The 13400-nt window shown below is 53.9% G+C and overlaps 1 protein-coding gene across 3 annotated transcripts in view; it reads left to right on the top strand.

The window, feature by feature from the left end:
• Positions 1 to 13400, top strand: part of Rilpl1 (Rab interacting lysosomal protein like 1) — a 36418-nt gene that overhangs the window by 11149 nt on the left and 11869 nt on the right. For all 3 annotated transcript variants that reach the window (XM_052755444.1, XM_052755443.1, XM_052755445.1), the window contains exons 3-4: positions 3244 to 3362; positions 4030 to 4251. In XM_052755444.1, coding sequence (XP_052611404.1) covers positions 3244 to 3362; positions 4030 to 4251 — 341 coding nt within the window. The remainder of the gene's footprint in view (positions 1 to 3243; positions 3363 to 4029; positions 4252 to 13400) is intronic.

The following is a 13400-nucleotide window of genomic DNA, read 5'->3' as shown; positions in this document are numbered from 1 at the left end:
GAAAAAAAGTCTTGGTTTTACCTATGATAGTCCTACCATGCACCCAGAGGCTTCTGGGTGTGATCTGGGAACCCCACTGCCCACTCTAAGGAAGCCTCAGAGGCCTTGGGCAGCCCTGAGCTGCTTTCCCTGTGGCCCCTTCCCTCTGGGACTGTGGCTCTTCCCTTGCAGCTTTCCCAGGCCCTGCTGACCCGTGTGGACCAGCCTCAGGTGTGCACAGGAGATGGGCTTAGCATTGAGTGTGCCCAGCTTCCACAGAACTGGCGGTGTTCTCCATGCCTACAGCCCCTGCCCGAGCGAAGAGGCAGGCAGATGCCAGGCTGCCTTCAAGGTTATTTTTATTTTGTGGGGAAACCATGGGAACACAGCAGGAGCCAAGTGTTCCCCACCTGCTAGAGGAACAGGCATGGGGCAGGCAGTGCCCTGGGATAAAGAGGGCCGGTGCTGGTGACCTTGAGTCCCAGTCAGGAGTGACATGGAGCAGGGCTGGGGTCCAAGGGCCACCTGAGGACTCAGGTTCAGGGGTCAGATTTCTGTACAGGGGAGCTAGGGGGAAGAGGAGTGCTCAGAGGACCTCTCCCTACGTGGGCGTCTGGATTTGTGAGTAGTGGCAGGTGCTGTGCTTAGGTCTCTTATATCTCACCGCAGAAGTCTTACAGATTAAAAAATTCCCTCTGGGGGCTGGAGAGATGGCTCAGTGCTTGGGAGCACTGGCTGCTCTTCCAGAGGACCTGGGTTCAATTCCCAGAACCCACATGGCAGCTCATAACCGTCTGTAACTCCAAGATCTGACACCCTCACGCAGACATACACGCAGGCAAAACACCAATGCACATAAAATAAAAGTAAATAAAATAAAAAAAAAATCCCCTCTAGTAGCCAGGCATTGGTGGCTCTCATCTTTAATATCAGCACTCGGGAGACAGAGGCAGGAGGGTCTCCGTGAGTTCCAGGCCAGCCTGGTCTACAGATGGAGTCACAGGACAACCAGAGCTATGTAGAGAAACTCTGTCTCAGAAAAACAAAACAAAACGGAAATCCCCTCTAAATCTCTCTGGGACTCTGTCTAGCTATAGAGCTGGACACACAGGGCTGTGAATTGACTGCCCAGCACAGGACAGAAGGGGTGCAGAGGGACTCGCGTGGGTCTGCCAATGGCCCTTGGGCTCGGGGGCAGTGACTCTGTCGCCGGGAACAGAGCAAAGCTGACCACACAGTCGCTTTTGTTGTTTCTTGTAGAGTTTATTTTGTTTGTGTGTCTGCCTGCATGTATGTCTGTGCACGACGCGTGTGCCTAGTGCCGTGGGTCACCATGTGGGTGCTGGGAGCTGAACCCGGGTCCCCTGAAAGAGCAGCAAGTGCTCCTGACCACTGAGCCAGCTCCCCGTCCAACCCCCTCTTTTTGCTTTTGACTTTTGTTTCTTGTTTTGTCTTTTGTTGTCATTGTTTGCTGACGGGGTTTCTCTGTGTAGCCCTGGCTGCCCTGGATCTCACTCTGTAGCCCAGGCTGGCCTCGAACTCACAGAGATCCGCCTGGCTCTGCCTCCCGAGTGCTCGGACTAAAGGCGTGCGCCACCCCACCCTGCTTTACCAAATGCCTGAAAGGAGTGACTGGAAGGCACCTTCTGTGTGGGAGGCCTGCTGCTCAGTACCTTGCCCGCCTCAACCATGGTCTCTTGGGGTAGTGGAGGGGAGCTGTCCTGGCTGCCCACCAAATCCTGTGTCCTAATAGTATGGTGTGTGTGTTGGCTCCACCCATTCCCCAAGCTGCTACCATCCAGTTTCATGAATTTGGAAACAGAGGCAGAGGAGAGCCCAGAGCCACACAGCCAAGTGTGGCTTACAGGGTTCGAGTGAACTTTGGAGGCTAACCTCTAGGTCCCTGTGTGGGGTCATGTCTGTCATGACATTATTTTGTTTTGTCTTGTTTTATTTTGTTTTCGAGACAGGGTTTCTCTGTGTAGTTTTGGTGCCTGTCCTGGAACTGGCTCTGTAGACCAGGCCGGCCTCGAACTCACAGAGATCCTCCTGGCTCTGCCTCCCGAGTGCTGGGATCAAGGGCGTGTGCCACCGCCGCCCAGTCTGTCATGACATTCTTTTTTTTTATTTTTATTTTGCAATACAATTCAGTTCTACATATCAGCCACGGATTCCCTTGTTCTCCCCGCTCCCGTCCCCCTCACCTTCCCCCCAGCCCCCATCCCATTCCCATCTCCTCCAGGGCAGAGCCTTCCCCACAGACTGAGGTCAACCTGGTAGACTCAGTCCAGGCAGGTCCAGTCCCCTCCTCCCAGGCTGAGCCAAGCGACCCTGCATAAGCCCCAGGTTTCAAACAGCCAACTCATGCAATGAGCACAGGACCTGGTCCCATTGCCTGGATGCCTCCCAAACAGATCAAGCCAATCAACTGTCTCACCCATTCAGAGGGCCTGATCCAGTGGGGACCCCTCAGCCATTGGTTCATAGTTCATGTGTTTCCATTCATTTGGCTATTTGTCCCTGTGCTTTATCCAACCTTGGTCTCAACAATTCTCGCTCATATAAACCCTCCTCATTCTCGCTAATTGGACTCCCAGAGATCCACCCAGGGCCTAATCATGGATCTCTGCATCCAGATCCCTCAGTAGTTGGATGAGGTTTCTAGCACGACAATTAGGGTGTTTGGCCATCCCATCACCAGAGTAGGTCAGTTCGGGCTGTCTCTCGACCATTGCCAGCAGTCTGTTGTGGGGGTATCTTTGTGGATTTCTGTGGGCCTCTCTAGCACTTTGCTTCTTCCTATTCTCATGTGGTCTTCATTTACCATGGTCTCCTATTCCTTGTTCTCCCTCTCTGTTGTTGATCCAGCTGGGATCTCCTGCTCCCCCAAGCTCTCTTTCCCTCGACCCTCGCCTTTCACTACCCCCACTCATGTCCAGGCTGTTCATGTAGATCTCATTCCATGTCATGACATTCTTACTGTCAGGTGCTGTGAAAGTGAAGGCAGTGGGTGGGAGAGTTTCCAGGTGGGGGAGGGGAGCCATTGTGCAGAGGGGACCAGGGAAAGGAATCTTGTTTGTGTGCAATGATCGGAAAGAGGTCAGAATGAAGAGCCTCAGGCAGATGGAAGAGAGAGGGAGAGACGGCGAGGTACGGGGTGGGGGTGGAGGGTTGGGGGAGAGCTCTGGCCCGCTTGCACTTCGACACTATGGGGGGCTTACGCGGAGGGGAGGTGGCTCACCTGCGGGTCTCGACTTCACCCAGGCATGTCCGAGCGTGAGCGGCAGGTGATGAAGAGGCTGAAGGAGGTGGTGGACAAGCAGAGGGATGAGATCCGAGCCAAAGACAGGGAGCTTGGCCTGAAGAACGAGGACGTCGAGGCTGTAAGTGACCCACGCTGACCCGAGTCCACTCTCCTCCTTCATGGCAGCAGCAAGAGCCAGGGTCTTCCTTTCAGAAACCGTGGGGCGGAGGTGGGGGTGGGGCCGGAGAGATGGCCCCACGGTTAAGAGCACTGGCTGCTCTTCCAGAGGAGTCCAGTTCAGTTCCCAGCACCCACGTGACAGGTCCTAACTGTTTGCAACCCCAGTCTCAGGAGATCTGACGCCTTCTTCTGGCCTTCACAGGCACCAGGCACACATGTGGTGCACAGACGTACACATAGGCAAAACACATAGCCACATAAAGAATAAATAAGCCGGGCGGTGGTGGCGCACGCCTTTAATCCCAGCACTCAGGAGGCAGAGCCAGGCGGATCTCTGTGAGTTCGAGGCCAGCCTGGGCTGCAGAGCGAGATCCAGGAAAGGCACCAAAACTACACAGAGAAACCCTGTCCCGAAAAACCGAAGCGGGGAAAGAAAATAAATAAATCTGAAAAAAAAAAAAAAGCCCATGTGTGTATCCTTCCTTGTCAGCAGTCATAAAAATAGAAACAAATTTGAAAGCTGTTTATGCTGTGCATGTTCTACTCAAAGAGGGTTTCCCTTGTGCCGTACGCAGCCTGGTTCACTGTCCGTGGCAGCCTCACTCGATGCCTCTTTCTCCCTCCAGCTGCAGCAGCAGCAGACGAGGCTGATGAAGATCAACCACGACCTTCGGCACCGGGTCACAGTGGTGGAGGCCCAGGGGAAGGCCCTGATTGAGCAGAAGGTGGAGCTTGAGGCCGACCTGCAGACCAAGGAGCAGGAGATGGGCAGCCTGCGGGCAGAACTCGGGAAGCTCCGCGAGAGGCTGCAGGGCGAGCGCGGCCAGAATGGGGAGGAGGAGACCGAGGTGAGCAGCAGGCTGGTGCTGAGGCGGTGTGGGAACCCGAGTTGTGGGCCAGGATCCCGTGGGAAGAATCGCCCTGTTTTCCCCATTCTACCTAAGAAGGTAGGAGGGAGAGAGGAAGAGAGAGAGAGAGAGAGAGAGAGAGAGAGAGAGAGAGAGAGAGAGAGAGCGAGCGCCAGAGCCAGAGCGTGAGAGTGCACGCTGTTGGCCTGAGGACACACAACTGGGCATGGGCAGAGCTGGACTGGAAGCCCAGGTCACCAGCATTCGAGAGAGGGCATGCAATTCAATGATTGCTACTTCAGATTCATTCATTCATCCATTCATCATTCATTCATTCATTCATTCATTCAAGTGACTGTTGACTGTGTAGGAGGCACAGAGACTGGGATGGTAAGAACTGCCTAGCCCTGGCTGCTGTCCCACGGAGCATATGTTTATAGGGACTGGAAGTTCTGGATGGATACCCAAGAGAACTGAACCTGGGTCCATGTAAAAAACCTGTACAGGGGCCTGCAGAGATGGCTCAGCAGTTCAGAGCACTTGCTGCTCTTTCTAAGGACCCTGGTTCGGTGGTTCATAAACCCCCACATTTGGAGGCTCACAACTGCCTGTAACTCCAGGGTCAGGGCATCCGTTGCCCTCTTCTGGCCTCCGTGAGAATCTGCACTCATGTGTACACGTACCCACATTCAGGCACACACATATGCACATTTGAAAAAGATAAAACTTACACAAGCTGGCTTGATGGCTCATGTCTGGAATCCTAGGACTTGGGAAAGTACAGCTGGAGAATTAGGAGTTTAAAATCATCCTTGACTCTGTTATCAAATTCTAGACTAACCTGAGCTGTGTGAGACCCTTTCTCAGAAGCAAAAATAACACCCAGGAAGGAAAACTACAGATTCTCACAGTAGCATTACTCATCAGATCTGACAGATGGAAAGAATGCCCAATTAGGAAGTGAATACGGAAATGTGGCCATCCTTATTCCACACCATGGAATATGACTCAGCCCTGAAAAAGACTTGAGTCATGAGCATGCTCTACCCCGTAGGTGAACCTTGAAGAATTCATGACCAGTGAATTCAGACACAGAAAGCTGTGTGCCGCCCATGTATCTGAGATTTCTGGATTGGGCAGATCCAGGACAGAATGTAGATGGGTGGGGCGGGGACTGGGGCAGTGGTGAATGGCTAATGGGTGCAGGGTTTCTTTGGAGATGAGGGAAAAGTTCTGGAATTAGACAGCGGTGGTGGTTGCACACCTCGGAATATTCTGAAAATCCCTGGACTTTATTCTATGAAGGGTAAATGTTGTGGTATGTGAATCACATATGGGTGATTTTAACATGTATTTTTTTTTATGTGTGTGTGTGTGTGTGTGTGTGTGTGTGTGTGTGTGTGTGTGTGTGTGTGTATGTACCACAGTGTGTGGAGGTCAGGGGACAACATTCTCTTCCTTCTGCCTTGTGGTTTCGTCTGGGATGGGCTCATGGGGTTTTTCCAGGAGGTGATTGGCAGAATCAGTAAGGATAAAGGAGGAGGAGGGGGAATGAGTTCCAGGCAGGAGGAATGACCTGTGCAAAGGCCCTGTGGCAGGAGGAGCCTCAGGGGCATCAAGGTGAAGGTGGCTGGTGGGCAGTGAAGGGGAGTGAGAGGCTGGCTGTGTGGCCCAGGTGGAAGTTGGGTCCAGGCCCGCAGGCTCCTAAGGGAGAGGAGTTTGTGTGCATCCGAGGGGTTGGCAGGTGCTGTGAGTGGGGGAGGGATGGGGGGGAGTCCCAGGAGTTTATGGCCTCGTATAGAAGAGAAGGACTAGCCAGGAGATGGTGGCGCGCACCTTTAATCCCAGCACTTGGGAGGCAGAGGCCGGTGGATCTCTGTGAGTTCAAGGCCAGCCTGGTCTGCAGAGTGAGTTCCAGGACAGTCAGGGCTACAGAGAGAAACCTTGTCTCAAAAAAAAAAAAAAAAAAATTAGGGAAGGACTGAGCTCCAGCATGACCACCCTGGAGAGGAAGAGACTGTCCAGGTAGTGAGACATTGTCCTCACTTGGGACTCTCAGGAAGAGCTGGTAACCAGGGCTTCCAGCAAAACCTACACTTGAGAGGTGACCCCTGAGGCGGTGTGTGACAGGGAAAGGGGAAAGGTGAACGGAAGGCCTGGTGACAAGGCCACACCCCGGGCTGTGGACACTCAGCCCTGCTGGAGCTGCTAAGAAGTACACAGGGCCGGGCGGTGGTGGCGCACGCCTTTAATCCCAGCACTCGGGAGGCAGAGGCAGGCGGATCTCTGTGAGTTCGAGGCCAGCCTGGTCTCCAAAGCGAGTACCAGGAAAGGCGCAAAGTTACACAGAGAAACCCTGTCTCGAAAAAACAAAAAAACAAAAACAAAAAAAAAAAAGAAGTACACAGGACCTCTCAGAGCTGCCTTTCCACTGGGTGGCACCGGGGACATTTATCCATTAGGTCCTGCCTCAGAGTGGCTAAAGGCCACCTGGGGTGTGAGCCCCACTTACTCTAAAGATGCGAACAAGAAGGCAGAGGCAAGCCGTGCGCACTGGCGTCCTCCCTGTCCGTGGGACAGAGCTGTCAGGAGGCCAGGAGGGGGGCACAGTGAGTCTGAAACACAGATAACCCCAAAATGGGCGCGTAATGTCAACAGCTGTCATGGCTTCCAAGGCACAGCTTTTCTGCCGCTGGTGGGGGGTGAGGGGGTGGAGGGTGGGTGGGTGGTGGGAGGGTGGGTGGGTGGGGGTGGGTGGGAGGGGTCAGGGAGGAGATGCTGGGCTTTCCATAGGTGGAGTGTGAGACCGAGTCTCCAGTGGACACAGGAACAATCAGGGCTTGCCTTTTCTTTCCCTGGGTGCACGTTGACTGTTTAATGTACGCACGCCTCGCTCGTCACCCCAAAGAGCAGATGAACTTGCAGGCAACTGAGTTGCAGCCTGGGAAGTCTTTGCCTAGCGGATGAATCTGGGCCCGCTGCTTCTGAAGCACTAGGATCTGGGAAGAGAAGTAAGGAAGAAACCGTCTTTAGAGGAACAGGGTTACGACCTGATTTGGGCGTATAGTGTCCTGGAGTCAAGTTCCGTGTTGAAGGAGAAAGAGAGAGAGAGAAAGGTGTGTTGGCTGTGACTGGAACTTGATGGTCGAGACAGCTTCAGGGACAGCTCGTTCCAGGTGCCCAGAGGATGGTAGCAGGAATTCTGACTCCGGCCTTTTTGGTTTTGTTGCCTTTTAAGTTGGTATCCCTTCTCGGGTGGGCTCTTGCTATGACATGGTCCCTGATAGCACCCTGCTCAGCCTCTTCCCCAAGAGTCCCAGCAGAAGTCTTCAGGCTGGCTCACCACTGAGTCAGCCCTGTGTGGAGAGGTCTAGAAGACAGGTACTGAGCCCTCCTGAGTCCCTGGCTGCTGCTGTAGAGGGGTCCACAGGTGGATACCAAGCGGAACTCTGGAGACTGAGGAGCAAGCACAGGGGTGTGGGTGGGTAGGCCGGGGTCACAGCTGCCCTCTGGAGCACGAGGCAGTTGTGAGTGTGCCACGCCGGCTCTGAGCTGCAGCAGAAATGCATGGGGGTCCCTTAACATGGCTTCTGCAGGTGTGCTGAGCCCTGGGGTTTTATGGAGAGCAGTCAGAAGCGGAAGTGAGGTGTGGCGGGTACCAATGACTTTGCAGTAATGCAGGCCTGAAATCAAAGCTGCAAGCAGGGAGAGAGAAGGCACATGCCCAAGACAGAGCCACATGGCCACACTCAGGGGGTACCCATGTCACACTCTTGCCCCAGAGACTCAGGTCTCTCTCCTTCTGACCAGGCAGGGCTGGTCTAAACCTGAGTCCCCGAGGGCATCACCCTAAGAACCATGTGATTCTCAGCCCCGCTCCAGGTCTCTCCCTTAAGGAGGACATTTTGCACCAACTGGCCGCACAAGCTGGTTTTACCTTCCCTTTCTGGCAGCTGAGGAGTAGAGAAGAGACAGCGAGAAGGGCTGGGAGATGGCCGCTGATAAAGTGTTTGCCATGCAGACTCGAGGACCTGAGTTTGGAGACCTGAATTTGGATCCCCAGGACCGACATACCAAAAGCCAGATGGCGCTTATGCCTCTAATGCCAGCACTGTGGAGGGGCTGAGACGGGGTGTCTCCAGCCCGTCTAGCAGAATCGCCGAGCTAGACAAAGTGGAGAGCGGATCGAGGAAGATACCTGATGTCAACATCTGGCCTCTGTGTGCATAGGAATAGAAAAAAAAATAGGAAGAAATGAGGCGTAAAATCAAGGCTGCCCACGTTCTGGATCACTCTGCCTGGTTGGCCTCAGTTGTGTGAAGTCCAGGGTGCTTGTCAATCAAACAGGAGTGCAGTGGGGTTGTATGAGACCTGGGGCTTCTGGGAGATGAAGGGGACAGCCCTGACCCAGTGGTTCAGGATCTTATACTCCCCACATAGAGAAATGTGGGGGTCAGGGGGAGAGGGGCAGTGAAGTGGAGGGGCATGGCAGGCTGGCCCTCATCCATCCAGAAGGTTCTCTGGAGCACTCACGCTCAGTGGCAGAGTGCTTGCCCTTGCACGGGGAGGAGGGGAGGTAGGGACAGGTCGGGTGGGCAGGTTTCCAGTGGAATGTGGAGCAAGCTATTCCAGGCAGGGAACAGCCGGGAATCAGGCTGGGGAATGCAGCGCGTGGCTGGGTGCAGTTCAGTCCTAGGGCAGGGCTGGAGGAGGGAGATGGGAGCTATAGAGGAATTTGGAGCTGGAGAGGAAGCTCTTTGTTGTTGTTGTTTTGTTGTTGTTTTGTTTTTTCCTGGTTTTGTGAGACTGGGTTTCTTCACATAGTCTGGGCTGTTCTGGAATTCACTCGGTAGACCAGGCTAGCCTAGAACACACAGAGATCCCCCTGCCTCTGCCTCTGCCTCTGCCTCTGCTTCCCAAGGACTAGGACTAAAGGTCTGCGTCACCATGCCCAGCTGACCACACCTGGTTTATGCAGAGTCAGGGTTATTGAACCCAGGGCCTGGTGAATGTTGAGCAATCGCTCCTACCTAGTGAGCGGTATACCGAGCTCCTTCATGGTGTTCTTGAGATAGGGTCTCACAATGTAGCCCAGGCTGGCCTCAAACTCCACACCTGCCATTCACACGGTCCTTCAGTTTGACTCCAGTAGACAAGATCCCTCTGTGGACTTGGACATAAAACTCTGAGATATGTAATCCATGAGCTACAGAATTCGGCCTTTTTCAGCGTCCGGTGAAGGCCTGGGTTCCAGCTCCAGGGTTGCAAAATAAATCATGATGTGTGGCATCCAGTTAATTTCTAGGAAGCAGGCCTTTAGATAAGAAAGTGTACAGGGCCAGGCATGGCGATGCATGCCTGAAGCCCCACCACTTGGATGATGGATGATGTTCGAGGCCATCCTCAGCTACATTTCTAGTTTGAGGCCAGCCTGGGCTACATAAGGGACTGTCTCATAACAACAGCAAAGGCAGAATCCCACAGTACCCTAAGAGCCTGGTAGCTGGGTTGAGCCAGGGTTTAGATCCTGGGTCCTGGGTCCAGGCTGCCGTAAACTAAGATCATCAGTCTCCGGTGATCCCGCGGAGGAGCCTTCCCAGGAGGCCAGGCCTCAGGCTAGAGGCCCAGGCTGCTGATGTGGCTCCTGGGGCCTCCAGGCATCTCCTGGCACCTGTGCCCAGAGAGCCCCCAGGGAGCAGTTTATCTGAGATAACCCGAGCCACCCTACAGTCCCTTGTGGGGTGAGTCTAGAAGGCCCTCTGATTGGCTTGATGACCCCTAGTGGAAAGAACTGCTTCAAGCTTTCCAGCTGGGACGGGCCTTGCTCGGGCTGCCTACAGATCGGAGTCATGGCTGATAGAAACCCAGTTCTTCCCACTCTCCAGGTATGAATACTCAGAGGCAAAGCTGCCGTACACTTGGCTAAGACTCGCCTGAGCTCTAGGGGGATTAATGCTCACTACCACAAAAGAGCCGACCCTGCTCCAGGCCAGAGGAACCTCTCTTCGATTTTTTTCCCTTAAAATATTTATTTATTTACTATGTGTGACTATTTTGTCTGCATGTTTCTATGCACACCGGAAGAGGGTATCAGATCCCATGGGACTATAGTTATAGACACTTATGAGCCACCATGTTGGGTGCTGGGAATTGAACCCAGGGCCTCTAGGAGAACAACCCGTGTTTTTAACTTCTGGGCCATCTCTCTCCAGCCCTAGCTTTCTGTGTCTTGGCTGAACACAGCCACTGCTGGAGAGCCAGGGGGACCCTTTGTGTCAAGGTGGGTTTGCAGGGGGTGGGGGAATGCCTTTAATCCCAGCATTGAGATGGCAGAGGCAGGTGGATCGCTGTGAGTTCGAGGCCAGCCGGATCTATGGAGCGAGATCCAAGACAGCCAGGGCTACTCGAGAAACTCTATCATGAAAAACCAAACCAAACAGAAACAAACAAAAAAGAACTATCACTAGGTTCACTGGGGCATGATAGTACTTGTAAACCTAGCACGAGGGAGGCTGAGGGAGGAGGGTGTGGAATTTGAGTCTCCAGATCTTAAGACAGTTGACAGCTAATTCGGTAGATTTTATGGCATAGCAAGAGTCTAAACAAATGTGGGGTACACTGTGTGGCCCTCAGGACTCTAGTTTGCAACCTTTGGTCCATGCCACTGATGCTGAGAGTTGCTGGAGAACTCCTACACATGCATCAGCACCCCATGCATAGGGAGCATGCCTCCAGGAACCCCTCCAGGATCCTCACTTATTGGTGTATTTGTATCTCTCTTGATCCTGCTGTTCCCAGTTCTGAGTTTGAACTCAGATGACAAGGCACGGAGTGCTTAGTAAAATGCTGGATGCCCTTTAATGGAGGACACTGTCTGGGGAGGTGGCCGGCCCTGGATGGTGTGGCCTCGGTAGAATATTACGCAACCATGAAAAGGAATGAAGCTTTGACACAGGCTGTAAGAGGCTGGGCCAAGAAGTCAAACCCTGTGGGGTAGCCTCGCTGGGAAGACGGTCTGCAGATGCTGAGTGGCCGGCAGGGACACAGGAGTCCTGTTTCTTCTCCTGCTGCCCACCAGTGGCTCTGACTCCAACCGTGGGTGTGGGCAGAGCCCTCCCCTCCCACCTTGACCTTCCCCGTAGCTCAGCTGACCTGCCCGGCAGGCGGTGGTGTCTCCTTTCATCTGTCCCTTCCCCAGAACAGCCTGTCCAGGACAAGAATCAGCTCAGCTCAGCCTCCTGGAGCCACTGCCCTGTCTAGAGTCCCCTTCTCCCTGTGGGGTTGACGGGCTGGGGAGGGGTGTGCTGCCCAACTCTTGGCTTCTCATTCTAGAGCATCCTGGCTTCGGTGTACACGGACACTGGATGGCCTTGAAGAAACAGGCGGCTTGGGATTTGGCTTGCTGGTTTGAGGGGGGCGGGGGGCGGGGGCAGTTCCGCTGTCTGGCTTGTGTTGGTACGTGCAAGGTCCAAATATCTCAAGTATTAGGAAACAGGAGGGGAGGGAGAGAAAGAGCTGTTCAGTGGCACACACCTGTCACCCCAGCATTCCAGAGGCTGAGGCAGGAAGATTGACGTGGGTTCCAGCCAGCCTGGGCTGCAGAATGAGAACCTGTCTCTGAAAAGGAAATAGCGGCCCGGCCTCTTAGTTGGGGTTACTGTTGCTGTGATGAAACACCATGACCAAAGGCAAGTTGAGGAGGAAAAGGTTTATTTGGCTTACACTTCCATATCACCGTTCATCACTGAAGGAAGTCGGGACAGGAACCTGGAGGCAGGAGCTGACACAGAGGCCACGGAGGGGTGCCGCTGACTGGCTTGCTCCCCATGGCTTGCTCAGCCTGCTTTCTTACAGAACCCAGGGATAGCCCCACCCACAATGGGCTGGGCCCCGCCCACATCAATCACTAATTAAGCAAATGCCCTACGGCGGGATCTTTTGGAGGCATTTTCTCAACTGAGGTTCCCTCCTTTCAGATGACTCTAGCTTGTGTCAAGTTGACCTAACACTAGTCTGCACAGCTGGCAATATGGCTCGGCGGGCAAAGGGGCCTGCTGCCAAGCATGACCACCGGGGCTTGATACCCAGGACCCACGAGGTCAGGAGAAAGAACTGACTCCCGAAAGTTGCCCTTTGGCGGCCATGCTCTCTGTCGAACGCTCATAGGCCCCTACAATAAACAGGGGAGTAAACAAACAAATGGAAAGTGATAAGTATGGTGTGGAATATGGAGAACTGGGCCCCTTGGTGTGGCTGGTGGGAGCAGAAAATAGTGCATCCGCCCTGGGAAGCACTCTGGTATAGAAAAGAAAACTCAGAAAGGTCAAGAGAGTCTCCATGACACACAGCTGTTCACACACCTGGGCATATTGCTCAAGGATGGTAGACAGGTGCCCCCCCCCCACCAGGCTGGCTTCAAGTCTCTATGTAGCACAGACTGGCCTCATACTCACTGTGTAGCCCAGGTTGGCCTTGAACTCCAGGCACCCTTCCTGCCTCAGCCTCCCACGTGACAGGATTGGAGCCATGGACCGCCACACGCAGCTAATATACTTTAAAATGCTAAACTGCGGGTTTCATGTGTCTTACCACAATTTCTTTGGAAGGCTATCCGGCTCAGGAAGGAGGTGGGAAGAGTAAGTTTGTGATTGGGGGTAGGGCAGGTGACTCAGAACCACACTGGGCTCGGTCTGTGTGACCCGCATTACAGACAGCTGTCTGTATACCTTGCTCGGCTCTGAACCTTGCTCGGCTCTGAACTCCAGCAAGATACCAGGAGCCCCTGGGGAAGAAGGGATTTGACCGGAGGGGTCTTTCTGTCACGGAAAGTGACGTGACTTCTTGTTAAATGAAAACAAAAAAAAAAAACAAAAAAAAAAAAACGGTACCAAGAACAAGGTGCTTCCACACACCTTGACCGGATTAGCAGAGGTCTAAGTGAGACCGTGGGAGGGGATCCCGGGGGAGAAAGAGCAACAGATGGCAGTCAGAGGCACCGTGGGAGGCACTCTGCTTGTTTGTAATAGCATCCTGAGTGGAGTGGGAGTCTGGGATGCAGGGCTCGCTCAGTGAAGGAGCTCGCCGAACAGGTGGCTGGCTTCCACCTCCAGAGGGAAGCATCATGGAAGATGAGGGGAGGCTGCTGCCCG

The sequence above is a fragment of the Peromyscus californicus genome, unplaced genomic scaffold, assembly GCF_007827085.1.
Source record: "Peromyscus californicus insignis strain IS unplaced genomic scaffold, ASM782708v3 Scaffold_2__1_contigs__length_46816999, whole genome shotgun sequence".
NCBI lineage: Eukaryota > Metazoa > Chordata > Mammalia > Rodentia > Cricetidae > Peromyscus > Peromyscus californicus.
This window is presented reverse-complemented; position numbering and strand designations above follow the sequence as displayed.